Here is a 26,739-nt window from a genome sequence, read left to right on the forward strand (position 1 = left end):
GCCGGCGATAAATTATGTACGAAAGGTTGGCAGAATGGATTGATATGAAAGAATGAGATATTCAATACGAATTGAGATCCTGCTTAAGTTTTATTTATTGAAATGGAAGTTTTACGACAAACTGCAAGATTAAGAGGCAAAGTTATGCAAACAACTAAACAGCTAGATTTGAATTGTATAATTTGGTAGACGTCAGTATCTTTTCTATACATCTATCTATGGTCAGCAGAGCGGCGTAACCTTCGAAATGATAGCGAAAAATTGTTCAAAAATTTTCCATTCTTGGAATAAGTAACAGCCATAATGTAAGGAGATAAATTATAATCATTGACTAATTGATAGATAGTACTAAAACAAATAGTTACATTTTTCAGATGAAGAGTATCAATATTAGATTGGTAACTACTCATGTATTTTATTGTGCTATATTTACTAGCGCAGAAAATCAGCACTCGTTTTATGCTTACGTACTTTTGAATAAAAGACACTGAACTTTGATTTTCTTAACGTATGTTATTTTATTTCGTACAACATGCCAATTTTGAGCGTAGCATTATAGCATTCATCCTTGCAGTCACAATGAAAACATTTAAACCAGTCTATATCGGGTATTTTTAACAGATGATGCTTGACATTTGACATTTTCTTACATTACTACAGTATGGAAATTGTAAAAGAAGTAAGTAAAGGTTATTTTCGATAGAAGAGCATTCTCAACGCACGGATCACTACGATTACGAATCATCCTGCATCATTGCAGGTGTGTACGAGTTGACATTTTCTATCGGTGTTTGTAGTATCGTTTTGCGCATCACCAGATAGGCGAGCCCGCCGAGGATGATGTTCGCGATACCGACCAGTGTGACGATGGCCCAAGCAGGAATGACGGTTCCACCTGGAAAATACAAAATAAAAAAAATTATGCGATTTGGAATATACTACCGGTGTATGTCGATTGCAAGCTTCACCACAGAGGGAACGTACGTTTATGTGTGCGAGTGATGGTCCGGCGTCCGCGGAGAATTTTTCGCCTGGCTTCCGTTTCGTCCAAGCACATGCTCAGCACCACTAAAATTATATGAAAGTATGATTTGGTAAGTATTTTTAATTTCAATGGAATGTAAAAATTTATGCTGGCTAGAAAATCCAAAATTGATTATTTTTACATTTCTTTTAATTTGTCATAGATATTTCTTACTGCATTATCTGGGGCTATGTGTCATTATCAAATTTAAAATCTATGTCACGTTTTTGCGTCACTATTTTGAACGCTACCCAAGTAACAATTGAAGTTTTATAGCATGCTACAAGTGCAATCTGAGTTTTGTGAGTGGCTACAAAGCTGCCATAAAACCTGAATTGTTGCTAGGGTATGAACAGAAATTATGTTTTATTGCTATATTGCAGGGGCGGATCCAGAAAAAAAATCGGAGGGGTCCGACATTTCGATATGTAATATCCTCATTTTATTAAAATCAGTTTGGGTGGGCGAATCTGGTATGGAATTATTTCGAGTTTAGAACGAATTAAAATAGAAACAATTTCAAAATTTCTCTACAAGTTAGTTAAATTTTCAGAGGAGGTCCGGATTCCCAGAGCCCTCCCCCTAGATTTGCCATTGCTATATTGTTAATGTATTTCAATTTCTATTTCAATTTCAATCTATTGAATAACAAGTAAAAATGAATAAGCTTCGGAAAACGTGGAAACACTCAGTCAGTCTATTCCGGGCAGTGCCGTTAGTACGGAGCACCTAGCGACTTAATCAAATATCACGAGATTATAAATAGAGACGCTACATCACCTCGTGTCTAAATGGCCGAGGGTGAAAATAACTCAAATCTTATCGCTGAACCCCCTGATATTCCAATGGATGTTTCTAAAACTACTTCCTCCTCTGATTCTTCCAATCCTCCCCGCATCAAAACATACCCAGCCAGTTCAAATGGACCCTGGGTGGTGTATTTCCGGCCCAACACGAAGTCTCCCAATATTCTAGAGATCTCACGGGAGCTGACTGCTAACTACTCGTCCGTAGCTCAGATAACACGTTTTCGAGCTAATAAGATACGCGTTATAGTAAATGACCTCGACCAGGTAAACCTGATTTCTCGCAGCGAGCGCTTTACGAAGTAATTCAGGGTGTATGTGCCTTGTAGGGCAGTGGAGATCGATGGGGTCGTCGCCGGGTCTGAAGTGCGAAGACCTGTTGAAGTATGTGGTTGGCTACTTTAAGGACCCTTCACTTCAACAAGTGAAGATTCTGGAATGCTGCTTGTATTCCGCAAAAACTGAAGATAATAAGACAACTTATTCTCCGTCAGACTCACTTCTGGTGACTTTCTCCGGGTCTTCTCTTCCCAACTATGTCCTCCTGGATAAGGTTCGCCTACCTGTTCGCCTGTTTGTCCCGCGGGTACTGAACTACAGCAATTGCAAGCAACTGGGCCACACAGCCACTTATTGTGGCAATAAGAAACGGAGCGGCAAATGCGAGGGAGTGCATGAGGATGACGCTTGCGGTGAAGAAACTGAAAAGTGTATGTACTGCGGGGGCACTCCGCATGCTCTTAAATCATGCCCTGCGTACAAGCAGTGCGGGGATAAAATTAGGCGTTCGCTTAAGGATCGCTCGAGGCACTCTTATGCAGAAATGCTAAAGAATGCTTCGCCATCTGTCCCTTCCGAAAATTTCTTTGCTCTTTTGGCTCGTGGTGAGCAAGAATCTGACGATCCACAAGAGGGAACATCTTTTGTAAACCCGGGGGAATCCAGGAAGAGGAGAAAGCTAGCCTCCCCTAGACTGCCTCGTAAGGGTGCCAAGGTGTCCTCCTCTGAGAGTGCGCCAACTACATTTAATAAATCTAACGGAAGTGGTGCCCAAAAGCCAAACTTCCACAAGAAAACCCTTATGGAGGAGTACTTTTGGGGATTAAAAAGTGCTATTCTTTGAACCGAATTAAGGGGGGGGGGGGGTAAGGTTTCTACCGTAAAAAATCAGTTTTTTGTCAAATTATTTTAGAAAGATGGGTGAAGCGAATTGATCGAAACTTTTCTACATTATACTATATCATTTCAATAACATTCTGTAATTTTTTCATGCAAAAATATCTACAAGCGACTTGGTGATAAAGCTTTTTGTGGAACGTCTCTGGAAAAACACGATTTGCGGTGTTCTCTGCCATTCAAAAACTACTTATCCGATTTCTTTCAAACTTTGTCGGAACTGACAGCATAAGTCATTAAATTGTCTTTACGCTTGTCCGGACATTCCGCAGACTCAGGTGATTCGAATTTAATGCCAAAAGATCCTGACTCCTGCGTTGCAGACGACAAAGAGTTAAGTAGCCGGGAAACTCTAAGCTTGTTTATTGACCCTACTCCACGCTTTTCTAAGCTTTTTTACTTCCAATTCTTGCTCTTCCTTGAGTACTATGGCTCATAAAAATACTTCACCTTCCAGTCCCTTGCTAATTATATGTCATTACAATATAAAAAAAATAGTTAAATTTTTCAATATCTTCCCTGTAATCTATATGGAAGAATCCTATTAACCTCTGATTACTGCTCTGGTGGTTTACCTTGCTCTAAAAACCTGTAGATTAACATGATAAAAAACTCGTTTAGCAATATTACGGTGATAGCTCAGTTGGATAAAGCAACAGCCTACTTGGTGTCAACGAAGCTTTCTTCAGAAGATGGCGTGTAATGAAACAAAATTTTATCAATCGATAGAATTGAAACTGTGAAAGGAAAGAAATTTTCCCTAATGAGATTTTTTCTGCAAGTCATTGCTACCTATAGGAGACCGCGGGGCAAGTCCGACACATTACGCGCAATAATTTTTCTAAAATTCCACAAAGCTCCTAAAATTGTATATTCTGTGGATAATCCTTGTTTAGGTGGTTCTTAACAAAATATATTGTTTTCAGCGTTTCAAAAAAATTAATTCATTAAAAATTATTGGTTGCCAAAAAATGGAGAAAAATGACATTTTAAAAACGCTGCGGGTAAGACCGACACCCCAAAGGGGCAAGAACGACCCCCTTTTGAACTTTTTGTCCAATTTTTTCCATTAAAAATGTATTGTGTATGTGTGATAAAGTGAGTATGTGTGATGCAAACGCATGCTTTCTGTAGTTTCATCGCGTAGCAAGACGAAGAACATTCAAACGCGTGGTGTTATGAATAAATAATGTTTAACGCATGGTTTATATTATGGTACGGGGTTTCTCGAGTAATTCTCTCGAGCTTTATTACCACTTGTATAGTAGGGTGGGACAAAAAATAGATTCCAGCTCCAAGCAACTTTTTGGGTACCATTTGGGTCCTAGAACATCTGTGCAAATTCTTAGCTTGATCCCTGAAACTATATTTTTGCGCCCACTATTTAAAGTTTACATGGGATTTTATATGGGAAAATTAACTTTCACAAAATAATTCCTCCAGAAGTCGCCCATTGCTTCTTAAAAATAAACCGTTATGTGGCTTTTGTAGGAAATTTAACACAGAAACAATGTCTCGAAAACTACGAAACGATCTGACGCTTGAGAAAAAAGTTATTAAGCTGAAACCAATTGATGCTCTGACGATTGATAAAATATTCATTGTTTCTAGCACCACTGTTGTTGGTTGTCCAATTATATGCAATTTTGTTTTGATCTTCTCTTAATGTCTCCAAATCATTTTTCTATACCGTCTGGCCACTTCGCAAGAGTTTTCAGGGATAAATTGAGTCTTCTTTTGTACATAATAAGAGAAAATTAAAGATTTTGTATATAATTCGACCGTCAGCAGCAGTGATGCTATGAAAAGTAAAATTTTCATTAATCTTCAGGGCATCAATCGGTTTTTGCTTAATAACTTTTTCCCCAAGCATCAGATCGTTTCGTGGTCTTCCAGACTTTGTTTCCTTGACAAATTTCCTATAAAAATCATACATCTATTTATTTTTAGGAGGTAACGGGTGACTCTTGGAAGAATTAATTTGCAAAAGACGTTTTCCCCATACGAAATCCCATGTAAACTTTAAACAGTGGGCGCAAAAATATAGTTTCACCGATCGAACTAAAAATTTGCAGAGTTGTTCTGGGAGCTAAATGGGACCCAAAAAGTTACTCGGAGCGAAATTTTATTTTTTTCATATAACCATGTCCTACTCTATTGTATAGCCATTCTAACGAGGAAGAGCTGTTCTGCAAGCAGATTATATACGCTGTTACTAGGCCTCATTCACTTGAAAGTGACGCACGCTTCGTAGTAAGCCATCCGGTTCGTGTTGTGATTTATCGGAACACTGTTGGTCAATAATACGACGGTCAATGAAAATTTTTCAACAATATCATTTCAAAATCTCATATTAGATTATACTTTTCGTTTCTTTTTGTAATATAACTATGAATCACGTTCAATTTAATTCTTAATTTTTTTGGTCGGCTTGAGATAATACTGATAAATAAACGCAAAAAACATAGTTTCCGTGTATTTCAATTATTAACATGACGTAATTATAGTATGATTGAACACAACAAATATCGTTTGTAGCGAATCAAAAACGAACCCAATCATCTAAACACCGTGTCGGTCTTATCCCACCCAAAAACTGTCGGTCTTACCCCAACAGCGCACATTGTTTTTTAAATGCTCAATTACCAAGTTTTGAAATACTCAAACTTATCTTCAATACACACAAATAACGATATGGAGAGTAGATTAGAATGTGTGACACAAAAACTGGTTATTTTCAAAGCTCTTGTGTTATTAAAACCTTAAAATGTATCAACTAAAAATAACATCCAAAAGCGCATCAACTTTGCTTTCGCTTGTTTTGTTTATTTCGTTGACGTTTAATGAATCCTTATGGCATCGATGTGTATCGAAATGCCTAAAATAATCGTACTAATAATATCCTGTCATTATTGTATGATTTTAAATTTGATATCTGGGAAAAGTCGTGGGGTGTCGGGCTTACCCAGGGTGTCGGGCTTACTCCCAGTTCCCCTACATTAGACCTCATCACATTTTGAAAAAGTTTTGAAATACACATAGGTCAGTTCAAATATTTGTTCTAGGTGTAAATTTAAAAACTTTCAAAGGTATAACCTTTGATGATTTGTGGGCTTGCAGGGCCTATTAAATCAGAGTGTAAGTGATCTTCCTATGGAAACATAACAAAAATACGATTTTTGATTGGATACACTTCCAGATCATGTCCAAATTAAGCCATTTTTGGCGAAAGTTTTTGAATTCACGCATAAAACAAAAATCTGAGCTGACCCTGTATATTTCAAAACGTTTTCAAAATATGGAGAGGTCTACTTATGTATGTCACCATAAATTGTATGGTTCTTGAATGCTATGGTGTCAAAATGTATATGGAAAAAGCATATTTTGGTATGATGACCATTCTCAACAACTCGTTGTTACTGGCGGCTCCAGGGAGTGACACGGGGGCACGTGCCCTCATCCCCTATTCGATCAGAAGTTGTTGTGGTAAAAGACATATGCTAATATTTTAGAAAAGATCAACAAGGTGATCAGTTTATTTCTTTACATATACCACTTTATTTGACCAAATGAAAGCAAATTTAGGAACAAATGCCATTTCGATTTTTTTTAGCAATAAGCAAAGCATAGGGTAGTACCGGTATCGAAAATTCGGGGAATACCGACCCTCTTACCGTAATATCGGTTTTGAGCTCAACATTGCCCATCTACAGGACGTTGTGCCTTGTCTCGCGTTGACTAAGGTCTTGCGTTAGCACAGCCCCAAAATAAGTGAAATACCGGTCTTGAATAAAAATAAAAATAAATTTTGGGTGCCATGCAAAGTTGATAAAGAACCTAGATTTAAAGTTAGGTAATAACAAATCAAATGATACTCATGAGTAGAATGACGCAGTGTAAGTAAATACAAACCGCGACTTTAAAGTTATTTGTCTCCGATTCCTTAATCTGAGAATTAAGCTGGATACTCAGAAGTGTTTGAAGACAGGTAACTAAGAAGCGATATACAGTTTTTATGAGATATATTGTGAAAAGCGAAATTTTGAAAGTATAACGAACTCATGTACGGTAAATGTAATGACAGCTTTGCTCTTGAGGAACTGTGATAATTTGAGTGGATAGAAAACTGTTTGTTTAGTTATGTATGCTGGCGGATTCTCCACACCATACATGCCTTTGTGGGGTATAGTTGAAAGCTCTAACTTACAAACTGGAAACGTACCGAACGAAATATTTTAACTAATGGGTCGAAAATAATTAAAACAGTCTTGCTTTGAATTTGAAGTATTCACAACGAATGGGAACTATTTTTTTTAGAATGTTCTGATTAGTTTCCATTGTTCGTTATGTGCCGACATAATTAGTTTGTGGCGTCACGTCTGGTTTCGATTTGCTTTTTCTGCAAAAAAAAACGAACACCGATTTAGTAGATAATTTTGCGTAGGATCCGAACGGTAAGAATTATGATTTGCTGGCGAATGTAAAAAAACGACGTTGTTGAAATTTCCTGTTGATAACAAGGCAAATATTCACATGCATGTTTTAAACAAACAAACATATAGATGCAGCAACATAATAACACATTTTGATATCTTATTTGGCAATCACAACATTACATTTGAATTTGAAGAATTTGATGCTTGGCTTTGAATGCGAAATAACAGGATTGTACATTGACAGTACTTAAAATCCTTTTTGGGTTTGTATCGCTAACAGAACTGATTATAGCAAAATCCTTCATATTGACCAAAAGCAACAATACAAAAAGTATCTCTATTTCCAGTAAAAGACGATCAATGGCGCAATGAACTCTCTGAAGATTAGTAGAGAAAAATAGTGATTGCATTCAAGGATGGTGTTATTTGTCCAACTATTCGCCAAACTCTAAATACGAACCATGTTAAGAAATAAGTTTCCAAAATTCGATACTATTTTGTCAGGTGTGTTCCCTCCCCCTTTGTCAGCCGGCTGGAGCCGCCATCACCTGTTGCTTGTTTGTCCGAGTATGGAAGAACCGTAATGATTATGTTCGATATTATACCAGGCAATAGTTATTTTATTGTTGCACGAACCATATTGGAAATGGTTTACGTTTGATGAAATGGTTTGCATGTGGTATACATTTATTCGAGAACTGCTATGGCTATGTTCAAAACTACTTGTGATGAACCTGTCATGAATCAGACATTATATTTTGTAAGTTAAGTTAGTGCGTAGTGCGAGTGATCAAACTGCTACTGAAAACTGCGAGCTGCCAAAAAACAAGTATTTCAAGTGATAGAGATGGTACTTTCATAGATAGACCAGTCGAACTAACCAGTGTATGAAAAGAATTTAAAAAAAAGAATGGTAAGTGCGCATTGGGGTTAGAATCCAGCTTTAGTACCACAAGCAATAGGATGGGGCACGTAATCCCCGAGTCACTCCATGGTGTTGCCAGTGAGTTCAAATATAAAATAAGCGAATAAAAATATCGAGAGCTTCGCAGCAAATAATTTGAAAGAAGCTCTAGATCCCCACTCATTATTGACGATACACTCAAGGTCCAACCGAAATGCAGCGTTACAGATGGAGCGTCAAAATTCTGATTGGGAAATCTGTTCTATTTATACTGAATCGTTATCTACATTAAGCTAGTCCATTTTCGACCCGACCGATTAATCATTTTTTTTTAAATTGTTCCTAACAATATGTCAGTAACTTTGTGTACATATCCTTTTCGGGCCTATACGAAAAGCGCGATTCTTCGTTTTGTGAACTGATTCCTCTTTTTTTACATACACTGCTATTATAACGGAATAAACGAAATGATTCTTGGTTTTTAGCGTATTTTGCAACATGGTACTGACTCTCACTATATATGCTATCAACGAATATTGCATATGTGGACTTGTTCACCGGTAATTAGCAATGCTGTTGCGTATGTGTACCCGATCAGAACGAAATAACAAGCTTATAACAGAATGCAATTTTCGTAGTAAGCTGTGCCATAAATCTGGTCTCGTTAGTAGTTAAAATAACAGAAAATTATAACAAGTAACAGTGCGAGATATAGTTTTGAAATAGTTCTGTTATGTGTTTCTGATCGGGTAACGGGCGCGTTTCCCGTCGATATCTGTTATTGAAAAAAAAATTTTAATCTACTATTAGCGCGCCCACATTCCACCATCAACCTTATATCAATGCTTACTTGTTGTGTTCTAATTCCGGTCAACTTAGTTGATGGCAGAATAATTCGAAGCTTATTTCAAATAACTTTTGATACTTTTCATTATTTGTCTGTATCCTCGACAATAAATGGATCAAATGGATTTCATTTGCCAAACTAGTACCCGATATGATTCATATGTATACTATACAATTCCCACATGTACGATGAGTCACTTGATACCAACTTTTCCTAGAATAATTGTCGAAAATGTAACTTTTGGTTTACCTAGTAGCAGTGTGAAGTAGAATGCCTTCCTTTTGAACAGCAGCATTGTTTAGAATTAAATGTCCCGGTCTCGGTTATTAAATTTCTGACAAAAACTATACTTAATTCACTTCTTTCGGCTCACGTTCCTGAATGCTTCACAAATACTAGACGCTAGCCCGTGAATTTATCACAGTGGAACCTGTTCGCGCAGTCGTTCGCAGGTGTAATCGACTCCCTGATAAGATAAAACACTTGCTTTACCTATGTTTGCCCTTCACTGGTATGCAATGGAGAAGTTTGGCCACAACTCTGCTGAGTAAGGAGATAAGATAAGAATATGTTCCACATTTGTCGATAGGTCTCAGTAATGTGACGAAATTAATTGTGGTGGGGGGTTTGCTGTGTCATACACATTGAAGAATATTTATTTTCCAAGCCAATCTAAAACAGTGTGTATAATTATTATGTTTTTAAATGCATTAGAGAACAGTATCACTCATGGCCACTGGTGTTTGTGTATAAAATATAGTATATAGAAATTCCAGGAATCTAGAATCAATCATCCAACTGGCATAGACAAGCGGTTCCACGAAGAATCCAGTGCTCCGGTTTCTGATCGCTATCCAAATCGAGAAACATAACGAAATTTGTCGAATGACCCGTTGTCGAAAGGATTCCGCGGCGGGCACTCGTTTTGTAGATGGGACAATCATACCGGTAGCCTTCCGTTGCTCTTTTACATTCCTTTGGAGTAGGGGTCATGGAAATTATGGGCAGCACGTCGTACAGTATACGGGGCAGCGGTTCGTCCAAGTGTTTAAGTTCTCTATTCCAACGGGCTCCCTCCAGGTAGAGTCCCTGTGTTTGGATAAATGATGGTAAATTCTATTATTCGATTTGCACTAAACATGTTTAAATAGATACTATCAATGTAATTTTCGGTGCTTGATACTTTAAGTGGAATAGCCGCTTTATAATTTGATTGTGCAAACTTTTACTTACGTCAAATGTTACGAAATCCTCGTTTTTAACACGGTGATTCTTTGGAAAGCATGTTTATGACGATTTAGGTAGTGTTTTAATGTGTGTTTTGTTCAATGTGTGTATGTAGCAAATATATCTAACAATAACTGAAAACTTACCCTCACAAATGTACCAATATCTGCCCTCTTCTGGACCCTATCTTCCGATTCGAATTCCGTCACATCGAACGACATTACCAGATCGTCGATTTTCAGTCTATTTTTTCGCGAATGATTCTGCATGACACCTGTCAGGAACGATTGGGTGAAATAGAAACCGCTAATCCAGTAAACCTTCGGTTCACCGTCATCGATCCAGCGTTGGAAGAATGCCAGTCTTGAAACAAAGTCGTTGATATAGCTACCCAGCGGTTTCAAAGATGGGTAGCTCTTGGCGAGCCATGCCTCTGGCACCTTGCCGATGTTCATCGAGCGGTACACTCGGTCCAGTTCGGGGATCATACTGATCTGTCCCTGAATGGCTCGCTGGACGTCCACCAGACTAGCTTTGATGTAATTGATTAGGCGATTGAAGCGAGTTAGCTCCTGCCGTAGAACAGTGTTCATCGAATTAGTGTACTGGATCGGGTACTTCTCAGCCGTTCCTTCGACATCGAAAGGATCCGGTATCTTCTTAAGAATCTCCGTACAAATAAGCAGTACAGGATCGATTTTCTGTTCATCTTTACCTCCGGAAGATTTTCCGGCCAACAGTTGCGTTTGTGTTAGCAACACACGGTCCAGGAGCTGAAAAAATCAAAATTATTGATTGGTAAAATGTGCAAAATCGATGTAAATTCTTACCGAATTGGTCTCGTCGATGTTTCTGGTAATATCAGCATTTTCGTGAAGTCCAAACACCTCCGGATGGGCTGTCAGCGGCAATGTCGATAGGTACTCCAAGGTTTCCGCTTTGACGGGATTGATAGGCACCCGATAGGTGCCGGATTCGGAAAGTTGATATTCATCAATATCAATGGATTCCGGGTTGTAGATTCGGTTCAGGAGTGACATGAGCAGGCGTCTATCTTTGTCATCTGTCACTCGTCCACCGTAGTTGCACTCACCCGTCAGATAGATGTGCCCTTCGAACGGAATGTACGAGTACTGATGTAGGAACAACTTCAGCTGCATCAGTGAAATCTTGAGATCAGATTCGTTGAACTCGTACGGTATGTTCCAGCCGAGCGGACCAAACTTACAGCGTTCCTGAACAACCGCATGGAAGAATACTATGGAGAACACACCTCTTGTCCATACCCGTGTGGTGTTTTTGTCGCCATGGAACGCTTCATCCAGGAACGTTTCATTATCAAGCGGTTCCGATGTGTACGCCCTCATCATGTTCAATTTCAAACCTTTCGGTGCTTCATTGGTCATTTTGACACTATTCTGCAGAATCGGGACCGGGAATTTTTTGCTTGGATAGGACGTACACCATAATCGATACTTCGGATGCACGTGTTCGTACAGGCTGGAATCCATCACCAACTTCTCCAGATCGTCCATATAGGATTCAGCGACATGACAGTTCTGCAGGATCACCCACTGGCCAAGTTTGATAGCGTCAATTATGGTTTTAGTCGCTTTAGGTCCCTGTCCTTGGCCCAACGAAATGACCCGACTATCATCGCTCATATATTTTTCGCTCGCAAATGAGAGCAAACTATCCATCGGGTCGGATCCCGATGATAACATGAATATGAGTGGAATTCTAGGAGAGCTATCCTCATAGGAGGTACGCAGGTTGAACTGGGGAGGTTCGATGTAGGATTGGCCAATTGTCTGAATAATAAACTTTTGCAGCGCAGGTACGACCTTATCCGGGCGTAGACATTTCAGTATGATGAGTTTCACCAAATCTTCGCGCTCGTGATATGGTTCCGGGAGTTGACATTCTTCGGGAGTGCTTTGATTGTAATAATCTCTCCATTGATCCAACTTCCCTTGGAACGAATCACGTAGTTTCTCCAGAGATTTCAGAGAGCTAGCGCGGACAAGGTCGGTCCATGCTTTATCGGTTAGCCACTCCGGTGCAGGGTTTGGATAGGGGTTTTCAAGAGCAATTCCTTCAGTCAACAGGAATGAAAGTTCCTGGTCGTCAATCTTGCCCTCTCCACGAAGTATTCCCGAGCAAAGAACGAAGGAGAACATGAGCTTGTCTTTTTCGAACAACGATCGACAAACGTTAGTGTAGATTGCTTTGGTGAAATAGTCGATCAGCAATTGTAAACGTTCATCCAAGCTGTCCGATTTAGGTGTTTTGAGAATCGTTTGAACGAATATGTTCAAGAACCAGGTAAGGCTGAACTGATACATCGGATCAATGTTGGCTAGTTCGGTGGTACAGAAGAAGAGAACTGCAGAATGGCGTGCCACCGGGATGTAGAGCTGCCTGGCTGCATCGATTTCCGCTTCGGTTGCCACTGCAACGAGCTGTTTCGCTTGAATCTCCTCGGAAAGTTGTTTGCTGGAGGTAAGTATGTTGATCGCATTCTCGTCATCCAGGATGTTACCTTCGGACGAGGAAAGGACCTGCAGTATCTTTGCTTCAGCATTGTACAGAGCTTCCTGATTCTGAGCGGACTCGATGATCAGGCACTCTTTCTTCTCCTGCAGATCGGGACGTTCTTGAATGATAACTGTGGCCAACAGTTGCGAACGCAATCCTTGCTCCGTGATCATAAAGTTCATCAGTGTCACCATGACGGCGGTTTCTGGCAGATAGTGAGGGTTTCTTAGACTCGTTGTTATGTAGAAACGGAAATTTTCATTGTATTCTATCAAACCGTCGCCGAATTTGATCAGGTTGGCACCTCTTAAACGGAACACATTTTTCTCCAATATTGTATTCAACCCGGAGTCAATGGTTTCGCCAACATTCTCTAGTAGGACGGGATATCCGTTAGTCAGAGCATTCTCGACCACTCTCATGTAGTTGGGATCCAACTGTTGAATGATCTTCAAATTATTTTCTTTTTCCATATTTTTGACCCACTTGTTAGCCTGCCCCTCCGGGTCTATCATCAGTGGCCAACGTCGGGCGTGTTTTACAATTATTCCATTCTCGACCGAGAAAGCGTCTGTTGGCAGACCGCAGTTTGACCAGTTTCTAATTTCCAAAGCATTGCCAAGAGTAGCCAAAAGTGAAAATTTTTCGGAGCAAGGAATTTCCTTCTGCACGGTCAGTTGGTTCCAATCGGCTATGATTCGACTTCGGAACTCGGTCGAAAAACAACCTAAATAGGCAACACATCCGGCAGCCAACAGTACGTCTCCGATCACATTTTCCAACGATTTGTGCAGGTTCGCCGCGCACTCAGACCACCGCTTCTTCTCGCCTCCCAGACCACCGATTAGCTGTTCCGCGCGGACCAGTTTCTTCTCGCAACTGTCAATCTCGTCCTCCAATCGCTTTTTCTCTCGGGACTTTTCGGCAAAGAAATCATTCAGCTTCTGCAGCTTGTCCAAGATTTCCTGCAGCTCGGCCCGTTTGGCGTTGAGCTTCTCCATCTGCATCGCGAGTTCCGCTTCGGCCCCAGCCAGGGCAACTTTTTTGGGGGCGACAATCTTCGCCACCCGGTCGTAGATCTCCATTGCGCGTACCCATCGGCAGAGTCCCTCACAGGCCATCGAGATGTTTTTGATTTTCTCCGGCACGAACTCGCGATCCGCTATGTAGCTGTTGGAATGGGGTGTTATAGAAGCAAATCATGGGATAAACTATGATTATTGGATCAGTACTCACACTTCGCGGATTTTTTTCATTACAGGAACGGGAATGTTATCCTTATCGAAGGTTTTAAGACCATCTAGGAATTTCAAATCGCCTAACATTTTCTGCGACGGACCCCAATAATCTTCCAACACCTTTCCGGCTAAAATCGAAAAGAAAAGAAACAGTTAAACACATTCATCCATCCATCTATACATCCCAACTGGTGAACTGTGATACCCCACGGAATGACCTCAACTCACTTGGATCCGTCTTGCGATCGGGCTTGATGCCCTTGATTACACAAACCGCCTCCAGCACCAGCTTCACTCCCGACGGTGGATTCTTCATCGACTTGACAACGGTTATGTCGGCTGGTTTGAGCGTATCCAGCGCCACGAGTGCTGCCTCCAGTGCTGGAACCGCTTCCTGTAGATCACTCTCGCAGTCATCCTTGATGGCTTGAGCTGACGCGGCTGCCTCGTTGGCAGCTGTTTCATCTGCTCCAACGATTTCCTTCTTCTTCTCGGCTTCGGCTGTTTCACGTTCGATGTTCACCATGATTTTTTCGGTCTCGTCCGAAGTTTGCTTCAGCTGTGGCTGTAGGCTTTTCAATTGGTCCTGCATTACCGACACTTGGCCGGCGGCAAATTCCAACTTCTCCAGCCCGACAGTGTATCGATCCCGCTGGGAAATAATCTCGGAGTATTTCTTTCGATAGAGTGTATTGAATGAACGCATCATTTCCAAGTATGACGTGGGAGTTACGTAGTTCTTTCTTCCTTGTTCCAGGAAGAAACGTGTCGAATTTTCTACCACTCCACGATTGAACACCATTACCAACTCTACAAGTTTTCTTTCGAGACGGTTTAATTTTCTCGCTTTCTGCTTCTCTTGTTCTTCGTCGTTTGGCTGTAGCGATGTCGTAGAAGGTTCAACTGATGGAGCTTCCTGATCCAGTTCCATCGATCGTATGAAGTTCTCCGCGACCTTCTGCAACGCATCATCTGGCCACGAGGTGAACCAATCGATGGTGCAGCAATTGATAAGTGACGGATAGATGCGTATACGTTTTTTGAATGAATCTCCTATCGGAGAAAATGCTAGTGCAATATGTAGATTTTCTCGGACTCTTTCTACGAAGAAATTGTACAATGATAAAGCAGTCGAGTCAATGGGTTTGTTGGTTTGTCTCGCAATAGTCTGCATCTGCTCTAGAATAACGGCCTTTTCGTCAGTTTGGAACAGATTTGGTATGTCAGCCGTGTTCAGTAAAGAGTTAATATCTTCCACAAATGCTTCATCTTTCGCTTGTGAATCATTGAACAAGAATACAGTGGATTTTCCTTCATTCCCAGCATTCATCAGTAGTTTCTTCATATCTTCTCGCCACTCGTTTATCGAGTAGCTCCTGGTCACCTCAACCTGAAATACATCAGCGTCGGCCATATTGGCAGCCATTTTAACAGCGCTTCGCCTACCGGCTCCACCGAGCCCAACCAGTAGTAAGTGTCCACGTGGCATTTGCAAAACCCGGGAGATCCTGGACACATGCTCAATCGCAAATCTGAACAACACTAGATTCATCGGCGACTTGGAATGAGTATTATATTCACTCAAATAATAGTTCATGTTCTTTTCCAATTTGGTCCAGCTGTCCACCTCGTCGTACACTCGCTTAACGGCATCCGGTTCCATGTAGTTTCCAAACAAAAGATCGCGCATATGTTTATCGGCAACTCGATGACCGCTTTCCAAGCGATCTCCGAAGGCTACTTCAAGCTTCATTCGTAGCTGAGTGTTGGCCGCTTCGTCTACTAATTGCAGAAGAATTTGCTTGTCATTATCATCTATCAGTCGATCGTAGAATACGCGGTAGGTTTCGTGAGCCCATAGACGGACTAGCTTTTCTGGATCCTGGAGTCGTTTAGCAGGAACTAGCACGATTCCCTGGTATAATCGGGTAACATCTCTCAGTGAGAAAAGGTAGTGTGATTTGGCTGGTGTCGGCAAGAAATTTGCAATGGCTCCCCGGTATACTGAGATAACAGCTTGGCTAAGGTTTTTGCACAGGCGAGAAACAGTGTCAGGATAGCCTTTAGCGAAGTGCCACTCCCCAATGGAGGTAAATATTCTGAGCAAAGTGGTGTCTTCGAAGGAATCGACGGATACAACGAATGTGTGTCGGAACAAACGCTGCGGAATGTAGTTGCTACCACCAACAAGACCCATTGCTCCGACGAACAACAAATCAATCAACTCAATCTTGGATGTATCGCGCAGATCGGACCACAGTTTATGATCCAACCACTGACGGATCAACTCCAAGGGTGGTTGTGAACCGTATTCATCACGGGCGGGCATGGCGACATCATCGATAAAGTTGACGCACTCTTTTCCTACTGGAGGTCCAAACACCCCTTTCCTACGTCGATCCAGTTTAGACATGATGGTATCCTGCATCTGTTGGGCAGTGCTTCGAGCCGAGCAGTTGATAATGTTGGAAATAAACTTTGCTTTTGGCAAATCTCGGATGTAACTCGCAATGGTTGCACTTTTACCGGTACCTGTTGGACCCACCAAAAGAATCGGAATAGCAGCCGAAAGACACATCTCTGTCCAGTACAGGATGTACCCGCTTTCCTTTGTCGGGACCATCAGCTCCGAAACGATACAACTTTCCGGAAGCGTTAGATCTTCGGACTTTAACCAAGGCCACCAGGTTTCCTGCTCATCGAAACGGTAATCGAGAAAGTTCATCTTCTCCGGGTACATTTGTCCTCGGTTGAGAGAGTAATGTTTTGGTTTCGGATGATCCTCGTTAGCTCCGTACATGATCTTTCTTAACAGTGGGTCTATAATTTTCCGTCCTTTGACAGTTACGACTGAGAAATATGCCCAAGCGTAGCAGAACAGGAATGTCTGTTGGAACCAAATCTGGTTGTAGTTTGAGGCTCTTGATATAAATATAGTGAAAAACTTGGATAGCATCTGAAAAAAGAAGTGTTTAGTTCATTGGAATATTCTGGTGATTTCAGGTGAACAAACGGAATAATGGTGCATCTCTGACAGGGTTAGAACGGTGTCAACGGACTTCAACCAATTCAAAGCCGGCGGAATAAGCCATTCCGCCAACTGTTCGAACAAGCCGATGTTGATCTCACTAACTCCCCGTTCTTCCAAGTGTAACAGATATGACTTATGTAGTGCTATCCAGCCGAGTTGTGCAGGTTCCATGTAGATCATGCCGCAACTTGAAGATGGAGTCAAATAAGTTGAAAATTAACCCATTCAAACTAGATACAAACCGCGAAACCGTGGCAGGCGATGCCTGATCCAGATCTGCTGGTTCAAATATCAAGTTCATCATTTTGGTCATCTGTATTATTTCACCGGACATCAAGCACAATTTCCGGTTGTCGTCTGTGAAGATCGAGACATAATGTTCACTGTCAATATAAGAATTTTCTTCCAAAACCTATAAATTACCGAGAACTGTGTTCAAATTCTCTATCCACACGGCATCCACGGGGCCATCGAATATGATCCACTGTCTTTCCAAACTGTGAGTATACACCATCTCGCGGAAGGTGTTTGCCAATACACCATCAGACCACTCATGCGATGCTGGATCGAAACTACCGTACAACTGTCCCATCGAAATGGCCTTCGGATTGATGATTCTAAAGGTGACGCCTTGTTCCTCGCATGAGATCCCTTTCTCTTTGCGAAGTTCCCTTAGAGTTTCCGCCAGTAATTGATAGGCCATAGTTTTGCCACCCATCGAGTCTCCGACGATCATCAGACCGTGACGTACCAGCAACATTTCATATATCTGCATGACCTTCTCGATGAACCATGGTGTCGGTTGAAGTTTGCGCTTGATAAGTTCGATCAACAACAGGCGAACGATGTCTTCACGAGCAGGCTAAGGGGTACAGATATTAGGGTAGAAGTTTTAGTGACCTTATATTCAGCACTGTTCGTTACTTACCGGTGGGAGTTCTACGCCAGGGAACAAGTCCTTATAAATCCCCTCGAACAACGGGATATCCTGCTGCAGGAACTTTGGCAGGTTAACGTCGATAATTGCTCGTAAGACAATCTGAGCTTCTGATAGCTGCGGCTGTGAACGCCGCAATGCTCCAGCGGCAGTTAACACAGATTTTACAGCTCTCATGCCGTAATCGTAATGAGACTGAGATGACAGTTGCTCCGAGCATAGTTTATAAGTATGAACGATCTTCTGCGCTAGAATCCTCGCCTCGTCAAACCCATTCGAATAGAGTGTGATCTCTCCGATCATAGCGTAGTCCGGAACCATCATAGCTACCGTTCTGAACAGTACTTTGAGATTATCTGGGAGCTCTGTTCGTCCGGCATAGCCCGGATTCATCGTGATGAAAATGTTACACGTCGGATCGAGCCTCAGGGTAGTCTCTTCGAAGGTAAACTTGACCACTTTACAGGCGATTGCGCGTTGAATAGTCAGAATCTGCTGAGCCACGACCGATAGTACTTCCAGCTCAATACGATTGAACTCGTCGAAGCACGCCCACGAGCCCGATTGTGCCAAACCTTTAAAGAACTTTCCGAGCGCTTTATAGTCCAACCCATCGGAACAGTTAAAGACAACGCATTTTTTCGCCACGGCCTTAGCAAGATCTTTGCACGTTTCAGTTTTACCCGTACCCGCAGGACCTTCAGGTGCTCCTCCGAGATTGAGTTTAAAAGCTCCCATCAACGTTCGGAAACAGCGATCGGTTAAGGGAGTTGTGACCAGGCGACCTGTGTTACCAAGATATTCCAAGCCGTACTTAAGATCCGTGGTCACCATGCTACAGGAAACGTAACTCTGTTTATCATCATCGTCGATCCTCCAATAGTAGCGCAGCTGCGAGAACCAATTGAAGTCCCCAGTGTCGGTGATATTCGTTTGGATCAGCAAGTCGATTATGTCGCGAGCTGTAAAAAATCGTCACTTGTATACAAGTTGATGAGGAATACAACACTAACGAACCATGAACATCCACCACGATCAGAGCTTCTATTGTGATTGTTGCTCCCGCAGATAAATCACCTCTGACTAGTTCCACCAGTTCACCAATTTGCGAGGTACACTGTTGCGAATATTCCGTTAACTTGTTATTTTTAATGGCCTCCTCCGCCTCTTCCGTCCATTTCAAGCAGGAAACTACCTGCACGACTTGACCAGGCCAATTCAGTACCCATGTCTTGCGGGGATCCTTGAAATACGACTCGTACGATTGCCAGATTTGTTCTTTGACACTTTCCAACATGACAACCTCGACCTCTTTGAGCCATTTCTCAACCAAACCCTAAAAGAAACGAACTATTTAGACAAACAATCGAATGAAGAAATAACAAAACAATCAAACATTTGCTAGCGCAGGATTAATTTTCCTCGTAACCGGAATCTGCTCATCCTCCGCTGACGTAAACGCTGTAATCTCCATCTGTGAGTCGAACTGCAAAGAATTAATACCCTCGAAACACTTCTTCATATGGGGCTGAACCCGCATGGGATCCTTAGTCTCGGACAAAATCTCCAGCAATTCATCATTAGAGAGAAAGAAGAATCGTGCGAAGAAGAGCCGCTTCTTTTCGAGGTACAAATTCAGTCCTCGCTGGATGTCCTCCAGGTCTTTGAAAGCATTCCTCAGCACGTTCAACAAATCCGGGAAATCGGTAGCTTGGATAACGTGGGGATCAGTGGTCGAATGACGCATCACTTTGCGGAACAGTTTGTCAACGGTTTTGAAGTGGCGTCCTTCTGTTGGCATTTGGCGCATGATATCCTCGGAGCTGAAAATCGGCTCCAGATACATCCATGTAGCTTGAACTTGCAGCCAGATATCGATGATGTCCTGCATTGAAATTAGTTTGTCCTCCCACATCGTTGCTTTGCTACCAAGAGCTGCAATGTACGGTGATCCTCGCATTGCTTGGGCTTTCAAGATGTGGTCGTCGAGTAGCGTCTGAATATCATCCACTGACGACAGTATAGACATATCCGAATCACGATACTGGATGCACGCAAACTTTATATCAACCCATTCTTCTTGCATGTTCACGAGTTGTATGTTAAGCTCGTACTCTTTTCCGGCTGCATTGGAAATTTCTTCCAGACGGTTTTGGATCTTCATAATATCGATATCGACCATCAGTCCCAGGGAGTTCTGAACATTTGGATCCACCTCCTGGCCTAGTTCTTCCGATATCTGCACCCAATGTCGTTCGCAGAGACCTTGTCGACAGATTGCTTCCATGATTGGCAAGTAAATCTTGAACTTGTCAATTTTCATGCGGATTTGCTCGGCTACACGTTTCGCCTGTGGGCTGCCCGCTAGTTCCTTCAACAGCACCGACATTGAATGGGACATTTCCTCAACGGCGGCGGTAATGACTGTTGCATCCAGCTCTTTGAACGATCCAAAGTACCACACTTCGTGGCAGGAATCGAACTTGTACGCCGTATGCCAAAGTCGTTCGATCGGAGCCATTTTATCGATCATTTCGTTCAACGCTGGGAAAAACGATTGGTCGATTTGCAGCAAATTCTCATCCTGGTTGATTTCCTTCGCCTCTTTGCTGCATTTCTAAAATGAAACAAAACCAACACGGGTTGAATTGAAAACGTGAAAGTGACCCGATATTCGAATACCTCCAGTATCAACATTAAACCGTCAACCGTGGCAACTTTCTCTTTCAAATCGTCCAACGAGAGCATCTCGCGAATCTCCCGTGTCCGGAAGTGGTCCATTTTTTTCTTCTCGGTATTCAAATACAGCTCGAATTGCACCCGCCGTTCACGGAGGGCCATTTCCAGATTTTCACGTACCACCGAAAGACGGGCACCGCTGAGATCAAGCACCTTCTCCAGCTCCTGAGGCCAGAGGAAGAGACGCGAGTTCAAATTGATATCTTCGTCTGGAAAAATAAAACCCAACATCAGTAGGGTATATTGCTCGAGGACCAATTCGGAATTTCGCATATTACGATCGAGTATGGCGTAGGTCAGGAGGAAGAGAACACGCTGCGCGACATGCTTGATCTCGGTCTTCAGCTGGTACATTCGTTCTTCGCGACACTGCGTTAGGTAATTTTGGAGGGCGACCACTTCCGGAGTTTCTTTCGGACGTTCGCCGGCGTGCAGCGACATATCCTCGAACTCGTCACAGATGCTACAATCGAACAGTTTTTACACACATCGTTCGGATAAGTTTCTTTCCAGTACTTACCGCCGATTCTCCACCTGATTGAGCGTTATGAAGTAATTAATTACGAAAGCTTTCAGTTCTTTGACCAGGTTTTCTAGCACCCGATTCAGTCGGCTGTTGTCCAGCATGAATAGGTTAAGAGGAATGAAATCCCGAAGGAAGTAGATTCCATGAAGCAATTCGGTGAATTTGTCTACGAGGTCTTTGAAAATTTCAAGAGACGGAAGCTCACGCTGCGAAAAAATACTTTCCGTAATGGCCTTCATTTTGTTGGCCAATATCGGAAAGTAGTACTCGTACATTGGATACAAATAAGTCGTTGGTCCAGTTTGGTTCGCGGACACAATACTTTTAACCTTTTCGTACAATTTCTCCATGTCGACGTTGTCTTCTCGTATGTAATGCAGGTATCCCAGCAGTTTCTGGTCCTGAGTTAAATAATACTCCAATCGTGGAATTTTATATCCTACCTTCAAGATCTTCACAAAGTAGTTTTTAAAAAGATCCGGCAACTCTTCCATGTAAGGATATATGGCAATCTTGCCGCTACTCTTCATAAGAAACGAAGTTCTTCGCTCGTCAGCCGTCGTCGTGAGTAAATTATCGCTCGATTCCGACGACAGAAGGCTAGGATCATCGTCGTCCGCTTCGTACAGAGACATATCACTTTTCTCTGTATTTTTTTCAATTTCTGTGTCGGGTTTCCCTACTACCGATACGGTCAACGTCATAAATGGTTTCTTTTTAAGCTTGTGCTGATCATGTTCGCCACGAGGAGCATCCCCTCCACGATACACTTCCAGTGCTTCAGCCAGATGATTTAAGCTCTTCTTAATCAGACCTTGTAGATGGTACGAAGTCAACGCGTGAATACAGTTGAAGAAAATTGTCCCTCTACCGCCGTGGATTGAATTCCGTGGTACCAGATCCTTCCAGTATTTTCGCATAACATCCACCAAATCAGCGACCCGAGGCATCCAGTCGTTCACCAAAATCTGAAACACTCAAATGTATAAGTTCTATTCGTACCTACTATTTTAGAAGCTCACATCTCTCGTAATTCGACAGCTTTCGTAGATCGCTTCGGTGATCTTATCCGCATGCATAGGAATATCTGTGTTGTAAAATTTCGCTGCATCAACCACCAGCAAGTTACCGTACAGCTTGTGCCATAACAAGTTAATTGCTTGCAAAACCGGATGGTTGACCATTAAAACTTCTTCCAAACGGTTTTTGGCGACTTGAATAGAACATTTCCATGGAACTGGCGCAATCAGTGTCGGTATTGGAAACTCGGGCGGTTCAATCGCTAATTGCAGCCGCTTGCGTTCTTCCTCGGACCGGAGGATATAGCGCAGAAAGGAACGCTTCACATGATACCGGTAGTCTTCCTGTAGATCCATTAGCAAAATAGTCAAATAGACTGCCTGATCGCGATGCACATTGTGCTCCGGGTCAAACAAGAAGTCCATCAGCATCACCTCTGGGTAAATGTTGGGCCAGAGTTTTTCCTCTTCCAGGATAAACTTGTGCGCTTGCTTGAGATAGACGATTCGGTCATCGATTCGCGGAAGAATTTTTTTGATCAGGTGCGATGGGTAGTGTCCGATTTTTTCTATCGACAGCTCGTCTAGGAGATTCAGTGTTCGCTGGCGCATATCTTCGTCGAAGCTGGTGCAGGCTTCTGCGTAACGATTTTCGTATTTATCGAGGATAGTTTGCTTCTGCTCGTCAGGATGAACAGGTAGCAGCGCTTGCAGATATTTGAGTTTGCTAAAATAGGGGGTTGGTTCATCTGATTATTATTGATTCTAAAAATATTAGTTCTAGGATAGCGGCTGCTCTCAAGACGAAAATTTGATGATTCCCGCCTAACACCATGGGTCAAAGCCTCATAGCATTGTTCAAATAAAGACTTGTACGTCGAAGACGACACATTATGTTGTGAACAGACTACATCCTACACACGTGTTTTACGTTTGATTTTAATTTTACATGACATTGAAATTCGTAAATCATGTAATTTTACTCCATGTATGACATTCGTTCTGAATGGGAGTGTAATTTTAGGACACGGTCGAGACACAAGTGTATTGTTGCCAGTCTGTGCAGTGTATAGCGACAAAGAAAATTGCAAATCCGCATTCAAGGTTATCTTGCGCCCTTTCCGCCTCGCCGAGGTTTCAATTTTTTCCCTTCTTGTTTGTTTCTGTTTCTGAGTACCGTTAGCCGACCAGTGATCAGTGAAGCAGTGTTCTTCTAGTAAGCCGTCTGGATACCGTTACATACACAAGTTAAGTATTACTTTTACGGTTCCCCTTCTTGGTTCTCCTACTGGGCACTGGGCAATAGGCCCGTGCAAAAATGACTTCCCCTGACAGCGGTTCATCTCAAGGTGAGATGGACGTCGACAAAAAAATCGGCTCCCCGGCTTAAAGTATATCTAAGCTCGGCCACCGGGCCCTTCGTGATCTTCTTCCGGGACCAAAGACAAAATATGATCGAAATACACTGAAAAAGCTGCTTTTATGTCTTTAAAACGATAAACATTCGACTTTTGACAATTTATGATGGGATAACGCGAATAACTTTTAAAAAGGACATAATTACATGCATTCATTGTTTTTGTTTTAGCAAAATTCCAAATATCTCAAAAACTATCGCATTTTAGAAGATATTTGTTAAATGCATTGTGATTTAAAATGATACTTAGTATTATATTCTGTAAGAAAATTACAGTTTTGTATGTCAATTGGTATGAAATTTAAAAACATGTATAAAGTTATTGTTAGAAAAACTGTTTTGCTGATAATTTCTCCATCATGAAATTTCATTCAACATGTTTCTTTTCTCTTTAGGTTTTATAAAAGATTAGAAAAAATGTTTTTTTTTTGGAATTTGAATTTTTATCATAAATTTTTGTTTTGTGAAAAATGACACATTTTTTCAGAGTATATTTTTTTTCGTGCAGAAGTTACCTGTATTTCGTTCTCAGATAGTTTTACTGCAAAAAATAGTGTAATCGAACAAAAAAGTGAAATTATTGCAAGTAGAAACGTCTACGCCCTTTTGAAAAATTGCCCTTGTATCAGAATATTGAAATTGCCAGAAAAAATCATGGAGATTCATAAACCGAACACAAATGTGAAGTTTCGTTCGAATCGACAATGGTCATATTTTGCGGTTGGCCAGTTTCTCATGGAATCCCTCAGAAGTCCCGGCAGGGCGGAAAAAAACCTGCCATTGTCAGCAGCAGCGAATCTAAGGGTACTTACAGAGTGGCGGCGTGAAGCTGAGCAGGGGCTAGTACTGACAGTAGGACGCGAGATGCGAGAAACCTGTTTGCTGCAAACCAAAGGGATGATGTCAGAGGGAAAGCCGAGCGGATCTACCCCTATTACCTGTTATTATGTACTATGACAGGCTCCATTTGATATGCTGCTAGCAAGTTTCTTGTATCTCGCATCCTAATGTCAGTACCAGTCGCTGCTCAGCTTCTCGCCGCCACTCTGTAAGCACCGTAGGAAACGATCAGCAGTAAAGAGTTGTGGGAGACCAAGCTGTAAAAGGAAGTTCTTTGTTTGTTTACTTTTTGTTGTTTGTTGTGTTACGAAAATTTGAAATTTTGATAGAAACATCTAGGCCGCCCTGTTAAATAGGGTCCACCGGGCAAACCAATAAGAACCTAAGGTAGTGGGGAAACCTCTACTTACATGTCTGAGTTAGTTTTGCACGGGACCTAACATCACGTCATTATATCCGTGCAATTTCCTGTAAATCAGGGCTTTAGAAAACGTGATCTAGTTCCATAAGTTAGCAAACAAATCCACTGCTAATTATGAAGTAACTGTTCTCTAGCCGTGTGAAATAAACGAGTTAAATAAAGTAAATGTAGCAATTCTTTCTCTTTCTCTCTGCCTCTCTATTTCGCACTAGCGCGAAAATTAGTTTTAAACATCCAGTAACAGCGACAGATAAAAACATACTTACATACTTTCATCCAGTTTCAGTTTTTTGATGTACTGCTCATTACTGAGTCGCTTTCGCTTAACCTTCACCGGGTAAACGTTTTTCCCCTTCGATGATGATGTGCACTGGTATAAATTAGAGCCCGAAGGCAAGTTTAATTAGCATGCAGTGAATACTACAACTAGTACCATCGTAGATAAACTAAACGTTTAACAGGGATGTGCTAGCTTACGGGGTGGGTGGAAAATGGCACCACTAGCAGTCATTGCTACTGAAAAGTACTCGGGGAACCAACCGAAATGTACTTACAAACTGTGGTTTGCGTGCTTGTTCTTCCTTCTGTCGGCGTCGTTTTTCCGCTTCCCGGATGCTTTTGGCAATCATTCGGTCCAAATGGCGCTGAATGCGTAACAGCGCTTCGTCGTTTTCCTCCGGTGTGCGGTAAGCGAATTCATCGAAATGAAATTTTGCAGGTCTCTTTTTGCGGCGAATAGCGGGAAGCTTATGGCGGCCATCTTGGCCCACTCGACCGTATCGTCGGAAAAATTCGTTCCCCATCAGAACCGGTTTTGTGAGGGCCAGATCGTGGAAAATTTTCAGCCGAAGGTCTTTGTAAAGCCTAACCAGTTGGTTGGTCACATCTGGCAGACGATTCTCGAATGGTGCCGATGATGACGAGCCAGGCGGAAGGTTCTCCGGGTTTGCTAAAGAGGACAGTTTTTCCGGTAGTAATAGGTTGCGAAATCCACGACCATCGCCTCTAGGGCATCTGTGCAAGTTATAATCCTTACTGAAACAGACAGGTTTGATGACGTTGATTTTTGCTAAAACAGAAAGATGCAATTTTTATTATGCATTAAACTTCGCAATAGTTGATGAGTTTTACAAATCTGCTCTTCTATGAAGTTTCTGGCAGGATCTAAGGGTAACTCATCATTTCGGTACACAAATTTATAGAATGGAACATCTTCAATATTTCTTTTAGCTTTGGCTTTGATTTTTTTCACTTTTCTTAACATTTTAGCAAAGTTTTCATCGATTTCTTAAAAAATATGTTGTCTTTGCCATTTATTTCAACAAGAAGTGAAAATTTTGACAATTTGTTGGGCAACTGTAAACGGAATCCTAGTAGCCACGGTAATGGTAACCGCGAGGATATTGTTCTAGTTCGAGCACGTGGTTATGCACTAACCTGTTGAAACCTCGGTATAATTTAACAACAAATGCAACAGGTGTGTTTTACTTGTGCGCAGCATCAAATAAACGGGTAAGTAATTCACACGTGGTTGGCTTGCGGATACTACGAAAAGCACATTCAACCAGTGTGTGGGCTGTTCGGTGTAAGCAAATAGCAACAGGTTGAGGAAT

At 41.8% G+C, this 26,739-nt stretch overlaps 2 protein-coding genes across 2 annotated transcripts; both read right to left on the minus strand.

Annotated features, from left to right (window-relative positions):
* Window positions 1–149: 149 nt before the first annotated feature.
* On the minus strand, window positions 150–9,600 carry LOC131681608 (uncharacterized). The gene is made up of 3 exons (XM_058962500.1): window positions 9,443–9,600; window positions 985–1,068; window positions 150–895 (listed from the first exon to the last, which is right to left on the minus strand). The coding sequence occupies exons 1-3, from the start codon at window positions 9,486–9,488 to the stop codon at window positions 735–737; spliced, it is 291 nt and encodes a 96-aa protein (XP_058818483.1). The 5' UTR covers window positions 9,489–9,600; the 3' UTR covers window positions 150–734.
* A 229-nt stretch (window positions 9,601–9,829) lies between these two features.
* Window positions 9,830–26,417, minus strand: LOC131684663 (dynein axonemal heavy chain 3). Its single transcript, XM_058967726.1, has 17 exons — window positions 26,258–26,417; window positions 25,681–26,195; window positions 25,393–25,496; window positions 22,452–23,175; window positions 21,424–22,397; window positions 20,847–21,366; window positions 19,561–20,781; window positions 19,182–19,500; window positions 18,156–19,126; window positions 17,651–18,089; window positions 17,470–17,584; window positions 17,210–17,414; window positions 14,425–17,152; window positions 14,195–14,324; window positions 11,251–14,128; window positions 10,567–11,193; window positions 9,830–10,282 (listed from the first exon to the last, which is right to left on the minus strand). Exons 1-17 carry the CDS (start codon window positions 26,388–26,390, stop codon window positions 9,980–9,982), a joined length of 12,906 nt encoding a protein of 4,301 aa, XP_058823709.1. The 5' UTR covers window positions 26,391–26,417; the 3' UTR covers window positions 9,830–9,979.
* Window positions 26,418–26,739: the final 322 nt, after the last annotated feature.

This window comes from Topomyia yanbarensis, chromosome 2 (assembly GCF_030247195.1).
Source record: "Topomyia yanbarensis strain Yona2022 chromosome 2, ASM3024719v1, whole genome shotgun sequence".
NCBI classification, from domain to species: Eukaryota; Metazoa; Arthropoda; class Insecta; order Diptera; family Culicidae; genus Topomyia; species Topomyia yanbarensis.